Below are 20,192 nucleotides of genomic sequence, written 5' to 3'. Positions count from 1 at the left end.
TATAAGGGATCACACTAGCAATTTTTCAGATTGAGAAGCTGAAAAGAAGAATCAAACTGTCCCTCTTCCTTATGCCCTCAAGGCGATTCATCCTCTACCGGCCACTGCTGTTTCATAGGCTGAGGACCAGTGCAGGGGAGTTGGACCTACCACGCTTCGTTCTACCCTGGCAAGAAAATGCTATTAGGAGACACTAAACATTCCTCCAACCCTATGAGAGCTGAAGAAAGTACTTCCTCCGTAATAAAAGGCAGGGGCCTGGAGGCTGGGGGGTGGCTGCAACACCTGACAGTCCCGATGACTCACCCTGGTCAGCCACACCTGGTACCTTTGGAGAGGCTGGCACAGCGGAGGCACGACCAGAAACCTCAGAGCCTGATGGTGATGCCTTAGGAGCCTTTTTTTGAGGAATTTGTCCCCGTTTTAGGAGTCTTAGTCCCTGAATTCCTGGAAGACAGTCCCAAGCACAAAAGCAGAGGTACTATAAAAAATGCATCAACTACTGAATTATAGTCCAGCAAGAAATGCTGCCATCCACTGTTCAGCCTGATGCAAAATAATTGTGTCACTAGGGAGTGCCTGTATCGATAACTCACGTGCCCCCACCGCTGCTGTGTCCCTCCGTCAGCACCATGTGAGAACGTGAATGCCGGGTCATGCACACGGCGCTGCACTAAGCCACGCCCCTCCTCCATTCAAATCTGCCGTTTCCTGCGCGCGCTGCTCAGGACTTGGCGAGAGAAGAGGAATGGAAACTTCTCCAGAGCCCGGGGGAGGGGACAGACAGCTGACTCAACAGCTGGGAGTTTCTCACTTCTGCCTAATCTTGTCCCATGGGGGGGGGCACCGAACTGATTCTTTGCCCGGGTGAAATAATGTCTAGCTTCCCCACTGGTACTGCCTATAAGAGTACCAGTACCAGCCGTTTTACTAATAAAGTAGAACAGGTAGTGGCTAGTGAAGGGGGAGAGGGGGCTTGGGTGGCTGAAGGGGGGGGGGGTTTCCAGCCGCCATGGGAGAGACCTATCAAAGTGGACCAATCTGGATGAAGTCCAGGGCCAAATTTTTGTCCCAGTCCAGCTCTGACGGCGGGCTATGTCAAAGACCTGCAGGGACAAGGTTTCTTTTAATAAGGTTTCCACTCCCCTGGACCTACATCGCACTCGGCCAGAAAACTTTCATATCTGGTACATAACCAAAGTACTGGTTTCCCAGGTCCAGCTCTCCTAAGAGAAACAAGGTACTCCCTGTATAGGAGGGGTTATATAGGGGAGGGGACTTCCTGTCTTGGGTGTGCCAGTGTCCATCACCTGAAGGTGGCCTATAACCCATATAGTTATTACTATCCAGCTCTGTGTCCCATGATATAAGAAAGAAAAACTGTTTATATCCTTTTTTCTAATCTCCTGAACACTAGTTGCTGTTCACATGCATACATTCGGCAGCCATGGCATGTCATTCAGGGTGAAGCAATGAACATCAGCATGGCCACATATCACCACATGGTCAGCATACTGAGAGGAGGCAGCTTACAGAGCAGGAGGTGCATTGGCGTGGTGCACTCAGTTTATGAGAACCTCTAGATTGTTTTATTGTGACCTAATAAAGAAGTGTCACGAAAATCATAGGTACTAAGGGATTTTTGGGCTGAGCATGGTTATCCTGTGCCGTTTCACCATTGTTATATGATGTGTATCCTGAAGGGTGTAAAACACAGGTACTTGAAGGCTTGCTACAACATTCCTCATCTTGTGGAAGAAGTTTGTTTACACTCTGTATGGATTAATGGATGCACCTTTTTGATTTGCAAATTTTTTGTTATGATTATGTTTTTTTATGCATGGATGTATCGATTTAATGCACTCCTTTTGGTTGTAGTTATTAGGGTATGAACTATATGTGTTATATGTACTATAACACATAATCTCCACTGGGGTACATATGTTAAGGTGTCATTGCAAGAGAGAAACTGGGAGATAAGGTGTCAATGCAGGAGACCAACCCTGCAACCCCTAACAAATGTACCCCAGTGGAGATTACAGCAACAGTGGGAATAGAATATTCTGCATCCAACACACTCCTGGGTACATGTTAGGTACCTGGTCCTAGTTGGCAGACATAGTACACTGAACTCCTAAATCTAATGGACAATACTTAGTACTTTGAACACCTAGCAGACCATTATCAAAAATCATTACCCAAAATCTAAACGTATTCTTTAATATGCATCATTTTACAGCTCTGCATCCAGAGAGTTAACGTCCAAAGTTTAACATCTTTAAAGAAAAGCACATTTTAAAGACCGTAAACAATACGTCCATGTGTGAACTATTTTTCCATTATATAATCTGATGGTTTTGATAGAAAGTGTTTTATGCAGGAGTTTTCTAAGCTCCTTATGATTAAATGTAAATTGCTTCAGAAAATACACCAATTGTTTGCAGCAATGTTGTCATTCCCTCCAGTCACAACTGTGCTTAAGAAAGTTTATTTGAGGCTCAACGTGTGTTATTAATTTAAGGTCTATAAAATCACAGTCGGTTACTGAAAAACAGAAGGCAGAAAAAAAAACATAAGCCAAAAGAAAAAACCTGGCTAAAGTTGCTACCTTCCTGTGGCTTCCATTAAAATGATTTGTTGTAACGTTTCTTCATTTATTACTGCTGTGTGAACACCGCTTAGATCGAACAAAAAAAATTGGTCCAATACTTGAAGCCAAATGTAACTCTGCAGACCGGGGAAAGAAACATGATACTAATCATATTAATTGTGTGAACCACATTATGTGTGATTTTATGTGCTACTCTGTAAAAAAAAATGTGTTAGCAAGACCCCAGGCTAGAAGTGTGAATGTCTGTCTATAATGATCTATTGCAGGTTCATTAAAGGACCAAAAATAAACCTAAGATAGAAGATGACCTTTATAAAAAATGCTTAAAATTACAATTTTTTATTTTATTTGGGACCATGATCTGATTTTTGGAGACTTGTCCATGGCTTCACACAGCAGACTTTCTGAAATGCATTGCACTAGGAATGTGAAAGGGATAATCTGGATGGTTGCCATGTTCAATTCAGACCGCTTGATTTAATAAGATTTCTGTACTTCCCCAAAAAATGCAGTTCTTGGAACTCATTAAGAGACACAGTATTCAGAGACACCTGGGTTATATTGTTATCGACGAGAGGATCTGGACAATAGCAAACAAAAAACAGTGACCAGCTTGTATAACCCTTCCCATTCCCAGCATGCATTAGTTTGAAGCAAAACAGTACTATAAGTAAGAGGGGTATGACCCGTTTCCCTACAAGAAATGGACTTTGTGGAAAGTACAAAAATTCAATTTTCTTAGTTGTTTATTGAAGGACACAGGATTCAGAGACAATTAAGATGTTCAAAAGCAGTTCAACTGAGGGGTGGGCAACAATAGAAAAACACATACAGGCCCACATAACAAACTGGGGGCTGCCAGCAGCTCATAGCGTTGCCCGAAAGAACATAAAGCTCTGCTCAGACGATGCCTGAACATCCACCTTGTAAAAAATGAACATATAAACACAAAACCAGGTAGCAGCCTTGCAAATCTTTTGAGACAGTAGTCTAATACCAAAAAGCCCAAAAGATGCTCATAGATCTAGTAGAGAATGGTCAAATTTAATTAACATCTCTAATAAAAAGCAGAAGCGCTGTTCTCGCTATGATTCTGGCATTAATTTTTTTACCACCTCTTCAAATGAATTCCATACAATAACTAAAATCATTAGGAAACATCTTCTTGTACTTTGTGTGCATAAAAATCTCCACACTGTTCTTAAAAATGGTTATGGCTTCTCCAGTAGATGAGCCCCAGTGTGTTATCTTCTAGTCTGTTCAACTCAACTGGTACTTCCAGAACTGGCCTGTCTGTAAAAGGTTCATACCGTTGTGCTGTATACACTTGTACATACCGCAGAAAACATGAAAGCAACATATATTTCATCAAGTAGTACATTAATTGTAATTCTGAATATGTGGTTTATGTGGTAGAGTGCAGGACATGCAAACTCCAGTATGTGCGGTGTACCATATGCCCCCTCAGGTTCAGGATATTCGATCATCATAATGATTTGCATAATCCAAATGCTAAAAATATATTGAATGTGTCACGCCACTTTAAGGGAAATTACAATGGTAATATGAATATTTTTTATTTTTTCAGCATAGAAAGGAGTGCTTAAAAAAGATGTGCCAGAGGAGGAGACACACACCGCACTCTACTGCAGCCAGAGGTCTGGTGGATACTCACCTTGGACACCAGATAACTTTCCAGTGTGAACCATAGATGGGACATGAATACATTTTTTATATAATGTTCTGTTGGGAAAATTATGTTTATATCTCTTTATACATTTGGAATTTATCAGTGTATATGTTTACCATAATTGGAATTTATCAGTGTATATGTTTACCATAATTGGTTAAGTGCTTTCCTCTTCCCATTTGCCATTTTAGTAATGATTTTAATTATTGGGTTTCGGCTTCCTTAATTGGTTGGACAGTAGATGCTGGAATCCATATAAAAGTTGTGAACATTTTGTGTTTTATTATGCTATGATTAAGGCCATAATGGGAAAAATGCATTAGCATTATTTTACTGCATGTACTTGTCTAGCCAATAAAGATTTTCAACGTTTGAGTCCACCAAGTTGCCGGCTTATATCTATCAAAGTTAAAAGTATTGAGGGACTGCACATCCCAGCCACAAGAACCAGTGTTTAGCCTTAGATAGCAGCTTGGGTATTGTATTCAGTGATTGTATTTGTAGTTTCTTAAGGCCCATACACACGGTCAGATTTTTTGCTAACACACTTCAAAATGAGCAAGTTTGCAAAAAAATCAGACCGTGTGTACGCTCCATCGGACAAACTTTTTCGGCTGTCATCGGACAAAAGTTTGCTCTGCGAACGGACAAACTTTTCGGCAACAAAAGTCCTATCGTGTGTACAGAAAGCCATCAGACTTGTGTCCGAAGTGCAAATACGCATGCCCAGAACCAATGTTAAAATCAACCAACAATAGCAGAAGTTGACCAAAGGGTGGCAGTAAAGCGCAGAAAAGATCAGAAAAACCATGTGATGTTGGGAAAGTATTAGGAAAGTTTGCAGAAAAGTCAGAGCGTGTGTATGCTATGGGTGTGCCCGGCCAACTCCCTTCAGATAAAAATCCAAGGAAAATATGTTTGAAGTCCGACCGTGTGTACGAGGCTTTACTTGTGTTTCACCTTTGTGGCCAAAGCTTGGGAGAAGTAAGAAACTCTTGGTCTCGGAGGAGGGTGGGATTGGAATTTTCCCAGCTTGAGCCCTAGGTCCAAAGCAGCCTTTCACCTTCAACGGGCATGCGCAGCACATGCTTTGTACATGCTTGCTCTACAGACACACATTTCAACCAAAGAGTACTTTACTGACAAGAGACTCAGAGGAGATATTGACAAACCTGTCTACACAATACTGTAGGGTTGATGGAATGAGCTCTAAGCACTCTACAAAGGATTTGTGTGAATAGAAGCTGAATCCTTTAACACAAGTTTAGTCCATTTAGTCTAGCCATAGGTTTAGTCCAGACTAACATCACAACCATGGCAGGTTGCAATGCAAGGCTCACTAGAGAAAACTTGGATTTGGCAAAGGGTTGGAATTGTGTGTCAATGAGATACTGAGATACTTAAACACTGGTGTATCTTAATCAGGAATGGCAAGTGCTTTGTTAAGATGAACACTGTCTGGTCAACAATCGGAATGCCCGCTTCCTAATAAATGGAGTATTGATTTGCAAAATGTTTGGGAGGGGTGAATAGTTTATTGGGAGTTCCCAATACAGGATGCCTTGAAGTAGGGTGTGTGCCAGGAAGGTTTTAGTAGTCTTGTGGTCTCAGGGATCCAAGACTAGTACCAAAACTAGTAGAAGCCACAGGCTGCTTTTCTATAGATGAAGTGGTACAGACCGAGTCAATAAGAGTCAAGATGGTTTCTTAAAGCCTGGGAACTATGACACGTGCCTGCGACAACTCAGACAAAATCATCCAGCAAGGATTTATCAGTCTACATTAGACAGGGCTTTCACAGCAGAAGACTCAGAAGCCACTGCAGGTATATCCAACAATGATTCTAGAGAATACTCCTTAATAGCTGTGAAGAATTCCTCCTGATACAGAGCTTGAGGCGGGGGGCCGTGCAGAAAAGAGCTAGACAAGACTCCACAGGCACTTAAGGGGCAGCAGTCCAGGCTGTCAGTCTCAGGCCTATGAGAAAGGGCACTGCAGGCTGTCCTGGAGCGGTTAGCGGATCATGAACTGGAGAGACCTAAAAGCGAAGGACTGTTCCCTTTGTGCTTAGGATCTGACATGTTACACTGAGACAAATCAGATGAGAACACCAGGTTTAAAAACAAAAAGTGGTTATTTTTAAACTGGTTTCTGAAAGCAGTACAGGTTCAAATAGCCGGAGGTGACCAGGTTACTATAGGCATCATTAAAAAGGAACCTAGACAGAACCGTGTGCCTCTTAAAAATAACTACTGGTAGGAATATGATATCTTACATTGAAACGGTGGAAACAGTGCATAGAGTGTGCTCGAAACTACCTTGTGATGCAGCATTCAATTCCTCAGCATTTTACTATTTTCCTGGAATCAAACAAATATAAAAAAGGCATGAAACTGACACCCATTATTTTTAATAGATATAGTGGCTCCCGGTACTCAGCCCACAGTGCCTACTCATAAATTAATCTTTGAAGACTTGGTCAGAGACCAGTGCTCAAAGGTCACTTTCTAGACAGGCCAAGCAATTCTCTTGTTCAGTTTGGGTCAGATATGGGGTTTAAAAATGTTGCCAATAGCATTAGATCAGCTCAAGCAACGTGTAAAGTCTTGATTGGAAAAATCATCATCTTTAGCAAAATTTTTAAAAAAGCTAGTAAAAATTGTCAAACCTTTCTCATTAGATAGGAGTCCATCCTCCCAGGACACTGGCAAAAGAAAATGGGGAATGTTGGGAGCGAGGGGTTATGCAGGCAGGTCACTTTTTTTTTTACCTTTGCAGAATTCTTCTGTAGGTAGCAAAAATTTAAAAACCTATGGCAGGACAATTTTATGGTCCAGTTTATTGAGGCCCTAACTAGGAATGATGCTCTGTTGGACCTGGTAAACTCTAACCATGCAGAGCTTATTACTAATGTTCAGATAAAGGAACAGCTGGGTAGCAGTGATGATAACATGATTTCATTTGATGTTAGCTGTAAGCAAGAAATACATACAGGAAAGATAAAAACACTTCATTTCAAGAGAGCAAATTTTCCAAGGATGAGGGCTGCTCTCCAGTCCGGGAGGGAATATTGGCATTGATGAACACAGAACAGAAATGGGAATTCTTCAAGAAGACCATTTATGAACTCACTACAAAGTATGTTCCCATGGGCAATAAGTTTAAAAGGCTAAAGATAAAACCTATGTGACTCACGGTCAAAGTTAAAAAAGCTATAAACAATAAGAAAATAGCCTTTAAAAAATATAAAAATGGAGGAACACTAGTGTCGTTTAAATGTTACAACGAATATAACAGGATATGTAAAAAGGAAATCAAGGATGCAAAAACGAACGACAGATTGCAAAAGATCGTAGGACAAACCCCCAAAAATGCTTTAATATATTTTAAGTAGAGGTTCACCCAAAAAAATCAATTTTTAACATTAGATTTAGGCCAATTAAGGGGAGCAGAAACGGGTATTTTTTTTAAAATCAATGCCGTACTTACCGTTTTAGAGATAGATGTTCTCCCGCCGCTTCTGGGTATGGGCTGCGGGACTGGGCGTTCCTATTTGATTGACAGCCTTCCGACCGTCGCATACAGCGCGTCACGAGTTTCCGAAAGTAGCCGAACTTCGGTGCGCAGGCGCCGTATAGAGCCGCGCCGACGTTCGGGTTCTTTAGGCAACTGGTGACCCGCTGTATGCGACCGCCGGAAGACTGTCAATCAAATAGGAATGCCCAGTCCCGAAGATCATACCCGGAAGAGACGGGAGAACATCTCTCTCTAAAACGGTAAGTACGGCATTGATTTAAAAAAAAATACCCGTTTCTGCTCCCCCTTAGCCTAAATCCAATGTTAAAAAAAAAATTCCGGGTGAACTCCCGCTTTAATAGTAAAAAGGTCAAGTCTGAGCATGCCCTTTACAAAATAATCTAGAGTGGGTGACTGGGGACAAAGAGAAGGCTAAATTATTAAATGCCTTCTTCAGCTCTGTGTCCAAAATGGGGGTGGTAGTGACACAGCCCCAAATCCACAATGGCTCAAAAGTGATATGGTCCAGAAATATTTAGACAGAATGAAGGTGGATAAAGCACCTGGACCAGATGGCATCCACCCACGGATCCTAAAAGAATTAAGCTCTGTAATTTCAAAGCCACTGTATCTAATATTTAGGGACTCATTAATGACAGGAATAGTACCACTGGATTGGCGTAGAGCCAATGTGTTGCCTATATTTAAAAAGGGAACAAAGTCTTTACCAAGTAACTATAGACCTGTTAGTTTAACTTCTATAGTTGGGAAGATACTGGAACGTATAATAAAAGACCACATGGATGAGTTCTTGCTGGAAAAAAAACTATTTAAGCAACCGACAGCATGGATTCATGAAAGACAGAAGTTGTCAGACAAACATGATTTCCTTTTATGAAGAGGTAAGTAAAACCCTGGACAGAGGCGTGGCTGTGGACGTGATATACTTGGATTTTGCAAAAGCGTTCGATACAGCGTCTACAGGATTGGATATATCAGTTTGTAAATGGATAGAAAACTGTCTGAAAGACAGAATTCAGAGAGTCGTGGTTAATGATTCATACTCTGAATGGTCAAAGGTTATCAGTGGTGTACCCCAAGGTTCAGTGCTGGGACCCTTACTTTTTAATATCTTTATAAATGATATTGGGTCTGAGATCAAAAGTAAAATGTCTGTCTTTGCAGATGACACCAAGCTATGCAGTGGAATAACGTCTTTACAGGATGTCGCCAATTTACAAGCCGTACTCAATGCTCTGTCTAATTGGGCGACTAGGTGGCAGATGAGGTTTAATGTTGATAAATGTAAAGTTATGCACTTGGGGGCTAAGAATATGCATGCATTATACATAATAGGAGTAGAACTGGGGGGGATCTGTAGTGTAGAAGGATCTGGGGGTTTTAATTAATGCCAAGCTGCGGTCTCCAAAGCGAGCAAAGTCCTTTCTTGTATTAAGAGAGGTATGGACTCCAGAGAGAGATATAATTTTGCCCCTGTACAAATCATTAGCAAGACCTCATCTGAAATATGCAGTCCAATTTTGGGCACCAGTTCTCAAAAAGGATAATCGGGGAACTGGAGAAAGTGCAGAGAAGGGCAACCAAACTGATGAGAGGCACGGAGGAGCTCAGCGATGATGAAAGATTAAAAGAACTAAATGTATTCACACTTGAGAAGAGGAGAATTAGGGGGGATATGATCCACATGTACAAATATATAATCGGTCCATATAGTGAAATTGGTGTTGAGTTATCCCCTTTCGGTCAACACTGAGGACAAGTGGGCACTCTTTACAGCTAGAGGAAAAAAAAGAGATTTCATCTCCAAATACGGAAAGGTTTCTTCACAGTAAGAGCTGTGAAAATGTGAAACAAACTCCCTCCAGAGGTGGTTCTGGCCAGCTCAGTAGAATGCTTTAAGAAAAGGTCTGGATACTTTCCTAAAGGTACAGAATATAACTGAGTATTAAGATTTGTAGGTAAAGTTGATCCAGAGTAAATCCAATTGCCTCTCGGGGGATCAGGAAGGAATTTTTTCCCCTGATGTAGCAAATTGGATCATGCTCTGCTGGGGTTTTTTGCCTTCCTCTGGATCAACTGTGGGTATGGAGTTGGGTGTATGGGATTGTACTGTGTTTTTTATTTTGTTTATTTTTTTATGGTTGGACTGGATGGTCTTTTTTCAACCTGACTAACTATGTAACTATGTAGCAGTACAACCCTATTTTCTCTGAACCTTGTGTCCCTCAATGAATGAGAAAGAAAATGTACCACAGGTCTACTACCAAAAGTCATCAATTAAAAGGGGAGTTTCAGGCGTTTTTAATGTTTATTAAAAGTCAGCAGCTACAAAAAGTGTAGCTGCTGGCTTTTAATAAACATGCATTTACCTGCTCCACGGTCAAGCGGCGCGCCGGCCGAAGCTCCCCTCCGCTCCTCTCCCCCCCTCTCCGGCCGGTGTCCTCACTGCGCATACGGCACTGCACCCTGTGATTGGTCAGGCGATCGCCTGGGAGCTGTCATGTGTCCCAGGCGATCGCCTACAGGGAGGGGACGCTAAAAGGCGATATGACGTACCGCCTTAGCGGTCCCTGGGCGGAAGGAGGAGTGGGACAAGATGTCCCACTCCTCCAGAAGGCCCCCCCCCAAAAAAAAAATTACATGCCAAATGTGGCATGTAAGGGGGCAAGGAGTGGATTAAGCGGAAGTTCCACTTTTGGGTGGAACTCCGCTTTAAGAAATGTATTGTTTCTTTAGAAAATGGTTTGGCTCCCTCTAGTGGTCATTTAAACTTTATCAGGATATTTCCTTCTGGTTAAGAAAAGCCGTTATGCATTGTGGGATATTTAGGACAATGAGGACAATTGTTATTATATAAATTCTGTATAATAATTATTATTAATAAAGTAATGCAGTAGCTATATCCATGGTGGTGACCAAATGGTGCTGTACAACTCCGAGGCACTGAATAGCTGCTTAAGAGAAATGTCACCAAAATGTCTGAGGTCCACAAAGTGTTAAACAAATAAAATGTCACTAATAAAAGCACCTTTCAAAAATAAAGTCAGACTACTGGAATCCTGAAAACTGGAACTCTGAAATTTCCTGCTCCAATATTAAGATATCATGCACCTGTGTTTTACTTCACTTTGACAGTGCTGAAATAAACGTCTTTGGGGAAAAAATATTTAAATGTAGATCTCAGGGATTTTTCTCATTTTCCATTAAAGAAAATATTTGGATAGAGTATTTATGTACGTAATTTTTTTCTAAGCTCATCGCTGGTTTTTAAAGTATGTGGGCAGGCTGGTTGTGCTGAAGTTAATCCATCGGTTGACTTCATTACAACCAGCCTGTTGGATTTTTTTTCATGTGATCACTGTCGGGGGCTATAGTGCTGCGGGAGGGATTATTCCATCAACACTGGACACCACTTCCATGTGGAAGGAAAGAAAATTGCATACTCTATGGATGGCTTACCGCTGTTCAAAAAGCCATAAGTGCTTCTCCTGAGAAATGTCTAAAAAGGTAAGAAATAAAGCCGATGGAAAGAAGCAAAAATACTTACTTCATTACCCTCTAATTCAAAGTATTCAAACTTCACTGATATCCTGTACTGAGAAGGAGCAACAACTTGCCAGACACAGTTCTTGTTTGGTGGATATTCTTTGGGCCAGGCTGGAGTGGTTATTGTTCCATTCAGCTTGGTTAACAGCCCTCCACATGCAGCTGAAATTACAGAATACACATTAGCTGAAAATATTGCCCTGAACTTACAACCACATAAACTAAAGCTGCTTTTGTTTAGGCAAGAATGACTATGTATGGCCATTAATGTCTGTGCAGCTAATTTTTTACGACAGAGCATATTTACTGAACTAAGGAACTTCCTGGGTACTGCAGAAATTTTCTCTTAATAGATCACATGCTTTCTGGTTCCCTGTGGTCACATGCAGTATATGTATACATGGGTATTAAATGTTTATCATAGCAATGAGCCTTAGGACGTTTAGTAACAAACAAAGGTGATTGAGAATGGTCGTTTCTATATCTGGACTGTACCAAAATCAAGTCTTACACTGCATTGAGCCTGTGTCCGATTACATAGTATAAAGCTGTAATGCTAGGTGTTTTACTACATAAGTTGACCCACATTCATGAGAGAAACATCAAACTCCAATTGCCAACTTCCTTCTACCAACATATCAATTCCGTAGATGTTCCCAGGTTTAATATGCAAGAGTCACTAACTTGTAACAAGTATAAAAATCAGTAATAAAAAGAAGGAAAAATACCACACTAATTGTAAACCGTGACAAAAGCAGCAACTAAAAGGTGAAATACACACAAAATAACGGGGGAAAAAAATGTAGCTGCGCTGTGAAAAAAATAATTGTGAAAAATATTATTGTGAGTAGTATTGCAAATATAAGGCTATAGAGAAATATATGACACATACGTGAAAATAATGCCAAAACAAATAATTCAATAAGTCCACAGTAAATCTTGTGTGATTCAAATAAAGATCCACCACCAATAGTGCAAAACATCGTAAGGAATACACGCTTACCAGATGGCAAGCAAAAAATAGCTTGTAGCTGAAACCCCAGCCTGGGCCTTTATTGGATGGATTCCAGCACCGCCAGTGGTATTCCGTGGAACCTCAGATAAGTGGTCATCAAAGCAGGTATGGTACCGGAAATTATAAAGGACTCACTATAGTGAAGCACCATAAACCATATGAAAATGTAATAAGATTAAAAACTGTTCACACGTTGTGTTTAAGCATAAAAAAGAAAGCCGGCCGGCTATGCGATGCCCGTCCACTCGGACTATCACTTGAGGACGTCAGCACGTCTCCAATTCCAGACGCGCGTTTCGTCACACAAATGACGTTGTCTGGGGCACGGGCGACGCACTGACGCATCGCGTTATATACAACACCAGAGAACCAAGCCTCGATCTGAGTCCAGAGACCCGGAAGCTCCCGTATGGTGGCCTTGATATTCAATTTGCTAGTAGCAAAAGGAAAAGGCAAGCAAAAGAATAATAAGTTCCCTAACCAAAACGGAAACCAGGGTAAATAATGTCCAACTGAACAATTACTAATGGCTCCATCTAATGGTTAAAATAAGATAAAATAGGCATTCCAGAATCCCCAACCTCAAAATGTGTAGAAAAAAAAACACATTGAACAATACACTGAACAATAGAGAAAATGCTTAAGAGTATAAATAAATTTAGATAAATAAAACATTCCCATAAGTCAGCAAAATAAATTTATAGGTCGCTGACCAAAATCTAGTGTAGTAGGTGGAAATTAACCACACCTACACAGAAACAAACCATTAAAAAAATAGTAATAGTAATTAGATCATGATTGCCCCCCCCACCCCACAAAGAAGGCAAACATGTAAGAGATAACCTATCTCAACTCAGAACGAGTTCACAAAAAATATAAAATATCCCCAACACAAAATAAAAATGTATACATCCAATACAGACAATTCAAGAGTTATCAATGAATGCATTGACATCAACTTCAATGTTGAGGCCAAACAGAGTTTAACACTTTAACTTGTGTATCCATGACATTTTAAGCCTAGAGATACTCCTCACCAAAGAGCTCCCTCACCATTGTGGGTGATACCTATCAATTCCCAAAAAAATTGACTTGGATGAATTCTTGTTATGAGCCAATAAATAATGTTTAGAAACTGAGTGTTTGGGAAAACCTCCTTTAATGTTAGTAATATGCTCATTGAGCCTCACAGAGAGGTGTCTCTTGGTTCTACCAACATACTGAAGCCCACAAGGGCATTGGAGTAAGTAGACAACCCCCTCAGTGGTGCAGGTAATGATTTCATATTCCTGGGATGCAATAGTGGAACTAAACCTGTGTGTACATCCATTGAGGGAACATACTCGACACCTCCTACACTGAAAAACCAGTGAAGGTGTCAAACATGGTTCTACTAGTGGGGGGGGTTCTAAAACATTAGGAGCTAACCTATGCCTCAATGAGGACACCCCTCTGTATATCACCTATGGTCTATTGGGTAATACAGAACCAAGAAAAGGGTCGTTACCCAAAATATGGCAGTGTTTCCTGTTGAACCGAATAGGTTGTAACAAATGGAACCACAGGGGCCTTATCGTTACACGATGGCTTACTTCTAAGTAAATCCGCCCTGTCCCTCAGCTTAACCTCTTCCAATGTGGACATGAGAAATTCTCTATTATAACCCTTTTCCTCAAATCTTTGAGTCAGAAGTGCAGCCTGATCTAAAAATTCACTATTATTTGAACAATTGCATTTAATTGTAGATATTGACTCTTTGGAATAGACTTCAACCACGACTCATGATGACAACTGTCAACTGGTATGTAATAGTTACGATCTGTACTTTTGAAATGGGTAGAGGTGACAAACTGATTGTGAGAAATGGAAATCTTAAGTTAAGTTAATACTAGACTGGCTAGCCTCAAAATCCAAATGGATGCCTCTGGAATGAATATTGAGGGATTCCATAAATAGCTGAAGATCTGCACGGGGCCCACCCCAAAGGAGGAGGATGTCATCGATGTACCTGGCCCACAACTTAAGCTGGGGCCTCTCCTACTCCCACAATTTGGAAAATAAAAAGATTTGCCAAACTGGGGGCATATTTAGCACCAATTGCGACTCCCTCTATCCTACCGGTAGAATGGATTTTAAAACCAAAAATGGTTCAGAGAGGCCACAAAGTGTAACAACTCTAAAATAAAGCAAATCTGCTCATGAAATAAGCCCGAGTCTCATCTGAGATAATATTCGACTGCAAAAAGACCCTGGCCGTGAGGGATTATGGTGTATAGGGATGTCACATCAGCAGGGACTAGCCACATATTATCTGTGGGTTTGATGTTGGATAGTAAATTGATAACTTGACGAGGTGTCGAGTATGTTCCCTCAATGGGATGTACACACAGGTTTGGTTCCACCATTACATCCCAGGAATATAAAATTGAGCCTTTCATTACCTGCACCACTGAGGGGGTTGTCTACTTACTCCAATTCCCTTGTGGGCTTCAGTATGTCGGTAGAACTAAGAGACCCCTCTCTGTGAGGCTCAATGAGCATATTACTAACATTAAAGCAGGTTCTCCCAAACACTCCGTTTCTAAACATTATTTATTGGCTCATAACAAGGATCCATCTAAGACAATTTTTTTGGGGATTGATAGGTATCGCCCACAATGGCGAGGGAGCTCTTTGGTGAGGAGTATCTCTAGGCTTGAAATGTCATGGATACACAAGTTAAAGTGTCATACTCCGTTTGGCCTCAACATTGAAGTTGATGTCAATGCATTCATTGATAACTCTTGAATTGTCTGTATTGGACGTATACATTTTTATCTTGTGTCTTGTGTTAGGTTATCTCCCACATGTTTGCCTTCTTTGTTGGGTGGGGGGGGGTCAATCATGATTTAATTACGATTACTATTTTTTTTATTAGATGGTTTTGTTTCTGTGTAGGGGTGGTTAAAATTTCCACCTACTATACTAGATTTTGGTCAGCGACCAATAAATTTATTTTGCTGACTTATGGGAATTTTTTATTTATCCCTTTATTTAAACATTTTTATTTATTATTGTTTATTCTTATATACATATATAGCTTTTAAATTTTTTTCTAATTTACTACTCTTAAAGGGTCACTAAAGGATTTTTTTTTTTTAGCTAAATAGCTTCCTTTATCTTACTGCAGTACTGGTTTCATGTCCTCATTGTTCGTTTTTGCTTTGAAGTAGCTGTAATTCTGCTGTGATCTCCACACTTCCTGGTTGCCTGTTTCCTTATAACCATCATACTGGGAGCTTTCTCACGGTGGTCTAAGCTGTCATTACTGTGTGTCTAAAACTCCTCAGAACCAATCAGATTCATTTTAAAAACAAAACACTGCCCTGGATTTGTTGTTTTTGTTCTGTGAGTCTTCCCGACTCACCTCTCACCCGGAACTTCATGTATTACCTTTAAAACCGAACGTGAAACTAGAGGCACATTATATGATAGATTAAATTCAATGTTTAATCATTTTTAAAAGGAATCTGTTAACTTTTATGTCTCTATACCCAATAAACAGTCATTTCAGCAAAAAAATGTTTTTCCTTTAGTGACCCTTTAAGCATTTTCTTTATTGTTCAGTGTATTGTTCAATGTGTATTTTTATACACATTTTGAACTTGGGGATTCCAGAATCCCTATTTTATCTTATTTTAACCATTAGATGGAGCCATTGGTATTTGTTCAGTTGGACATTATTTACCCTGGTTTCCGTTTTGGTTAGGGAACTTATTATTCTTTTGCTTGCCTTTTCCTTTTGCTACTAGCAAATTGAATATCAAGGCCACCATACAGGATTTTCCGGGTCTTTGGACTCAGATCGAGGCTTGGTTCTCTGGTGTTGTATATAACGCGATGCGTCAGACGATGTCATTTGTGTGACGAAACGCGCGTCGGGAAGAGGAGACGTGCTGACGTCATCACGTGATAGTCCGGGCGGGCATCGCATTTCTTTTTATGCTTAAACACAACGTGTGTACAGTTTTTTACCTTATTAAATTTTCATATGGTTTACGGGAACTTCACTATGGTGAGTCCTTTATCATTTTCGGTACCATACCTGCTTTGATGACCACTTATCTGAGGTTCCACGGAATACCACTGGCGGTGCTGGAATCCATCCAATAAAGGCCCAGGCTGGGGTTTCAGCTGCAAGCAATTTTTTGCTTGCCATCTGGTAAGTGCGAATCCCTTACGGTGCTTTGCACTATTAGTGGTGGATCTTTATTTGAATCACACAAGAAGTTTTACTGTGGACTTATTGAATTAGAGTTGTTTTGGCATTATTTTCACTTATGTGTCATATATTTCTCTATAGCCTTATATTTGCCAATACTACTCACAATAATATTCTTCATAATTTTTTTTCACAGCGCAGCTACATTTTTTTCTAAAAAAATCAGTAATGTCAGAGAAGTGTCAAAATCCTCATCTGCATACTTGTTCCAGATATACGGGCAGGTTGACTGTCAAGGCTCAGCAATTACAGCATCTATGTTTCTCCCATGACAATACAAAAGCATTAATGGAAATTAGCCTTTTTTCCTTTACAGGTTGTACAAGAATATTTCTGACCATATGCCCCCTTATGCTTTCTACTTTTCTCAAGCTGTATGCTTGTACATGTCAAACCCCCAAAAAAACCTACGTTAGACTTACCAGTAACGGGATTTCTACGAACCTTCCAGGACGGCACACCTGAGAGATGAGGGCTCCTCCCCACAGGAAACACAATCAATTGACAGCTTTTTATAAGTCCCCACCCTTCCCCTTGATCCCCAGTATGTAATAAAGTAATCCTGAACTGGTTCACAAAGGACATCGCACCACATAGGTACTTACCACCTAGCGTTTAGCTTATCTTTCCCTCCACATAGGGCGGGAAGTAGGCCTGTTGTCCTGGAAGGCTCGTAGAAATACTGTTACCGGTAAGTCCAACGATCCAGCGATGTATTTCCTCAGTGCACAGCGGCCGGATGTTCCGCCCGATGCACTGTGTTCCACCGATTCCCTTCCCTGCAAGCATCGCGACACAGGGGGGGGGCGGAACGGCGTGAAATTCAAACAGTGAAAACAAAGTAAAACACACTGATACAATTGGATTACAATAAAAAATAATATACAGTGACCTTTGATTGCCCCCAGTGCTTTCTCCAGTGACCTTGTCTGCAGATTTACTGTACTCGTGTCTGTAAACTGCACAGAGATCATGGCATCAAAGCGTGCCTCTACCTCAAAATCGCTATGCGACCTGCTGGAAAACAGCGACACGGAATCGCTTGCAGAGGAGTTAAGTGACAGCGACGCGTGAGACAGTTCGTCATCAGATGCAGAAAGTGATTTGAGCGACGATCCTGCGACTGTGCCCCGCGATGTGCGGATTTGGTGCGCAATTGATTGCGGTATGGAGCACGTAGCACCCCCAAGACTTCCATTTACAGGAGCACCTGGGATAAAAGTGGACGTTGAGGATGACAATCCCTTGGAATACCTCCAACTTTTTTGACTGATGAAGTGATCGCCAAAATTGTTTTGGAGACGAATCGCTACCAGGAACAACAAGCTGCTACCCATCAGCGATTTTCAAGGCGCAGAAAATGGGAGCCTGTAACCAGCGACGACATCTGGAAGTTTCTTGGCCACATAATTTTACAGGGAGTGCAAAAATGGTATTGGACAACCAATAAATTATTGGCCACACCTTTTTTTGGAACCGTCATGTTGGAGTACAGATTTTCATTGATCATGAAGTATTTGCACTTTGCAAATAATGAGGACTTTGATGTGAGCTCTCATCCAGCTCCAAAGCTAAAAAAAAAAATTGGGAGGTTTACCAGATTATTTTGCAGCATTTCCAGCGGACCTATATTCCTGAGAGAGACATTACCATCAATGAAAGTCTCATGCCTACAAAGGTAGACTCAGCTGGATACAGTTCATTGCATCAAAGCGTGCTCGCTTTGGCATAAAATCATTTATGCTGTGTGAATCCAGCTGGAACTCGGTCCTGTACACCGGGAAAGGGACCAAATTCTGCCAGCGATTCAGCGGTTTTAGAATGGCAACCCCTTTCCTTGATAGAGCCATTGCTGAACCAGGGCTACTGTGTCACCACAGACACATTTTTAAACCTCCCCAGAACTGTAAGGGTTCCTTATCCTAAATAACACGGACGCTTATGGGACCGTGAGGCCTAACCGGCATGACATGCCGTCAGCATTTGCCAACAAAAAGCTCGGGAAAGGAGACAAAGCTGCATGGCAGAAAGGGAAAATGATGGCACTGAAGTGGCGGGACAAAAAAGACATGTCCCTTATGAGTACAGTCCATGGTACATACCAAAGGTGGAAAGGATGTTATAAAGCCACAGGTTGTGTTGGACTACAACCACACTATGGGAGGTGTGGACAGGCCATGACCTTTTACCCAGCGATGAGGAAGCAGCAAAAAAAAAAAAAATACTATAAAAAAAATTTCCGACATCTTTTAGAACGGTGCCTCTAATTCCTTCATTCTTATGAAAAAAAGTGACAGGTCTATGGTCCATGCGGACTTTGTTTGGAAGGTTGCAGAACTAATCTTTCTGAAGTACCAAACGCCAACGGCGATAAACCGATCTGGACATTGGGCTGCTGGTGTTGTGAACTCTGAACGACTGACTGGTCGTCACTTTTTGGACCACATTCCACCCACTGAAAAAAAAACAGCACCCACAAGGATGTGTGTGGTTTGCTGCTCCAAATGCGACGAAGAAAAATCCGTAAAGAAACGCGTTTCTATTGTCCCGACTGCGACGTTGGACTTTGTGCTGTACCTTGCTTTAAAAATTTTCATACCCGAGACGTTTTCTGACTAAATGATATTGCACCCTTGTTTGACCCCCCAAAAAATCTGAGTTTTTTAATATATTTACTAAAATTTATTGAATAAAAAGTATTAATAAAATTATTTTTTATTATTTATTATAAATTTACGATTTTGTGTTTCAAACTTTATCATAGTCTACTAGACTCTGGTTTGGACAGATTTAGGCGAGTTATTCCTAAGAATTGCAGGCCTGCAATCTAAAACACCAAATTTTCATGCACAATAATGGTACCGCTTTCAGCACCTAAAATCTGAAAGAATCATACCGCCAGGGAGGTTAAGGGAAGCTTATTCCCTGGGCTCAAAGGACTGGACAGGTATGTAACCAAGCAGGGTGTTTGGTGTGCTCCTGCACCTTCAAGGAGGGGTGGCTCCCCTTCAGTCCACCTGCCCCCATCCATTCATCCATCAGAATGCATGTGCCTCCATTGTGGGGACACTCATTGTTCAGTGCCAGGATCACAGGGTGCCTTGGCGTGGCTCACGCATGCGCCTGCAAACGTGTGCGGACAAAACCCCTGTCTTCAACGCACACTGTTAGACTGGTCAACCGGCTGCTTTGCATGCTGGTCGGCAAGTAGGCCTGGTCTCCCCTTGGGCATTCCCCAGGCTTTGTTGTTATGTAACCAAGCATACCCAACTTCTGGTTTTCTTCCCATCTGAATGCCGACATGTCAAATGTGAAAGTGTTCTATATCCCCAGGCTCCTTATAACCCTGTGGGTAGATGCATTAAAAATACACAGAAAGGAGCCTGGTAAGAACAGAGTTACTACCATATTTATCAGCGTATAAAACACGCACAGGTGTATAACATGCACCCTAACTTTAAGAGGAAAGTTTCAGGGAAAAAACTTTCCACAGCCCCCTGCATATAACACGCATTCACAGTTTACCCTCTAT

General features: G+C 41.2%; 1 protein-coding gene across 3 annotated transcripts in view; it reads right to left on the bottom strand.

Moving 5' to 3' along the window:
* TLL1 (tolloid like 1) overlaps positions 1-20,192 on the bottom strand; it is a 224,401-nt gene that overhangs the window by 41,343 nt on the left and 162,866 nt on the right. For all 3 annotated transcript variants that reach the window (XM_040332851.1, XM_040332860.1, XM_040332867.1), the window contains one exon: positions 11,386-11,546. In XM_040332851.1, the coding sequence (XP_040188785.1) occupies positions 11,386-11,546 (161 nt within the window). The remainder of the gene's footprint in view (positions 1-11,385; positions 11,547-20,192) is intronic.

This window comes from Rana temporaria, chromosome 1 (assembly GCF_905171775.1).
Source record: "Rana temporaria chromosome 1, aRanTem1.1, whole genome shotgun sequence".
Taxonomy (NCBI): domain Eukaryota; kingdom Metazoa; phylum Chordata; class Amphibia; order Anura; family Ranidae; genus Rana; species Rana temporaria.
The sequence above is the reverse complement of the archived record's forward strand: the minus strand, read 5'-3'. Positions and strand labels throughout refer to the sequence as shown.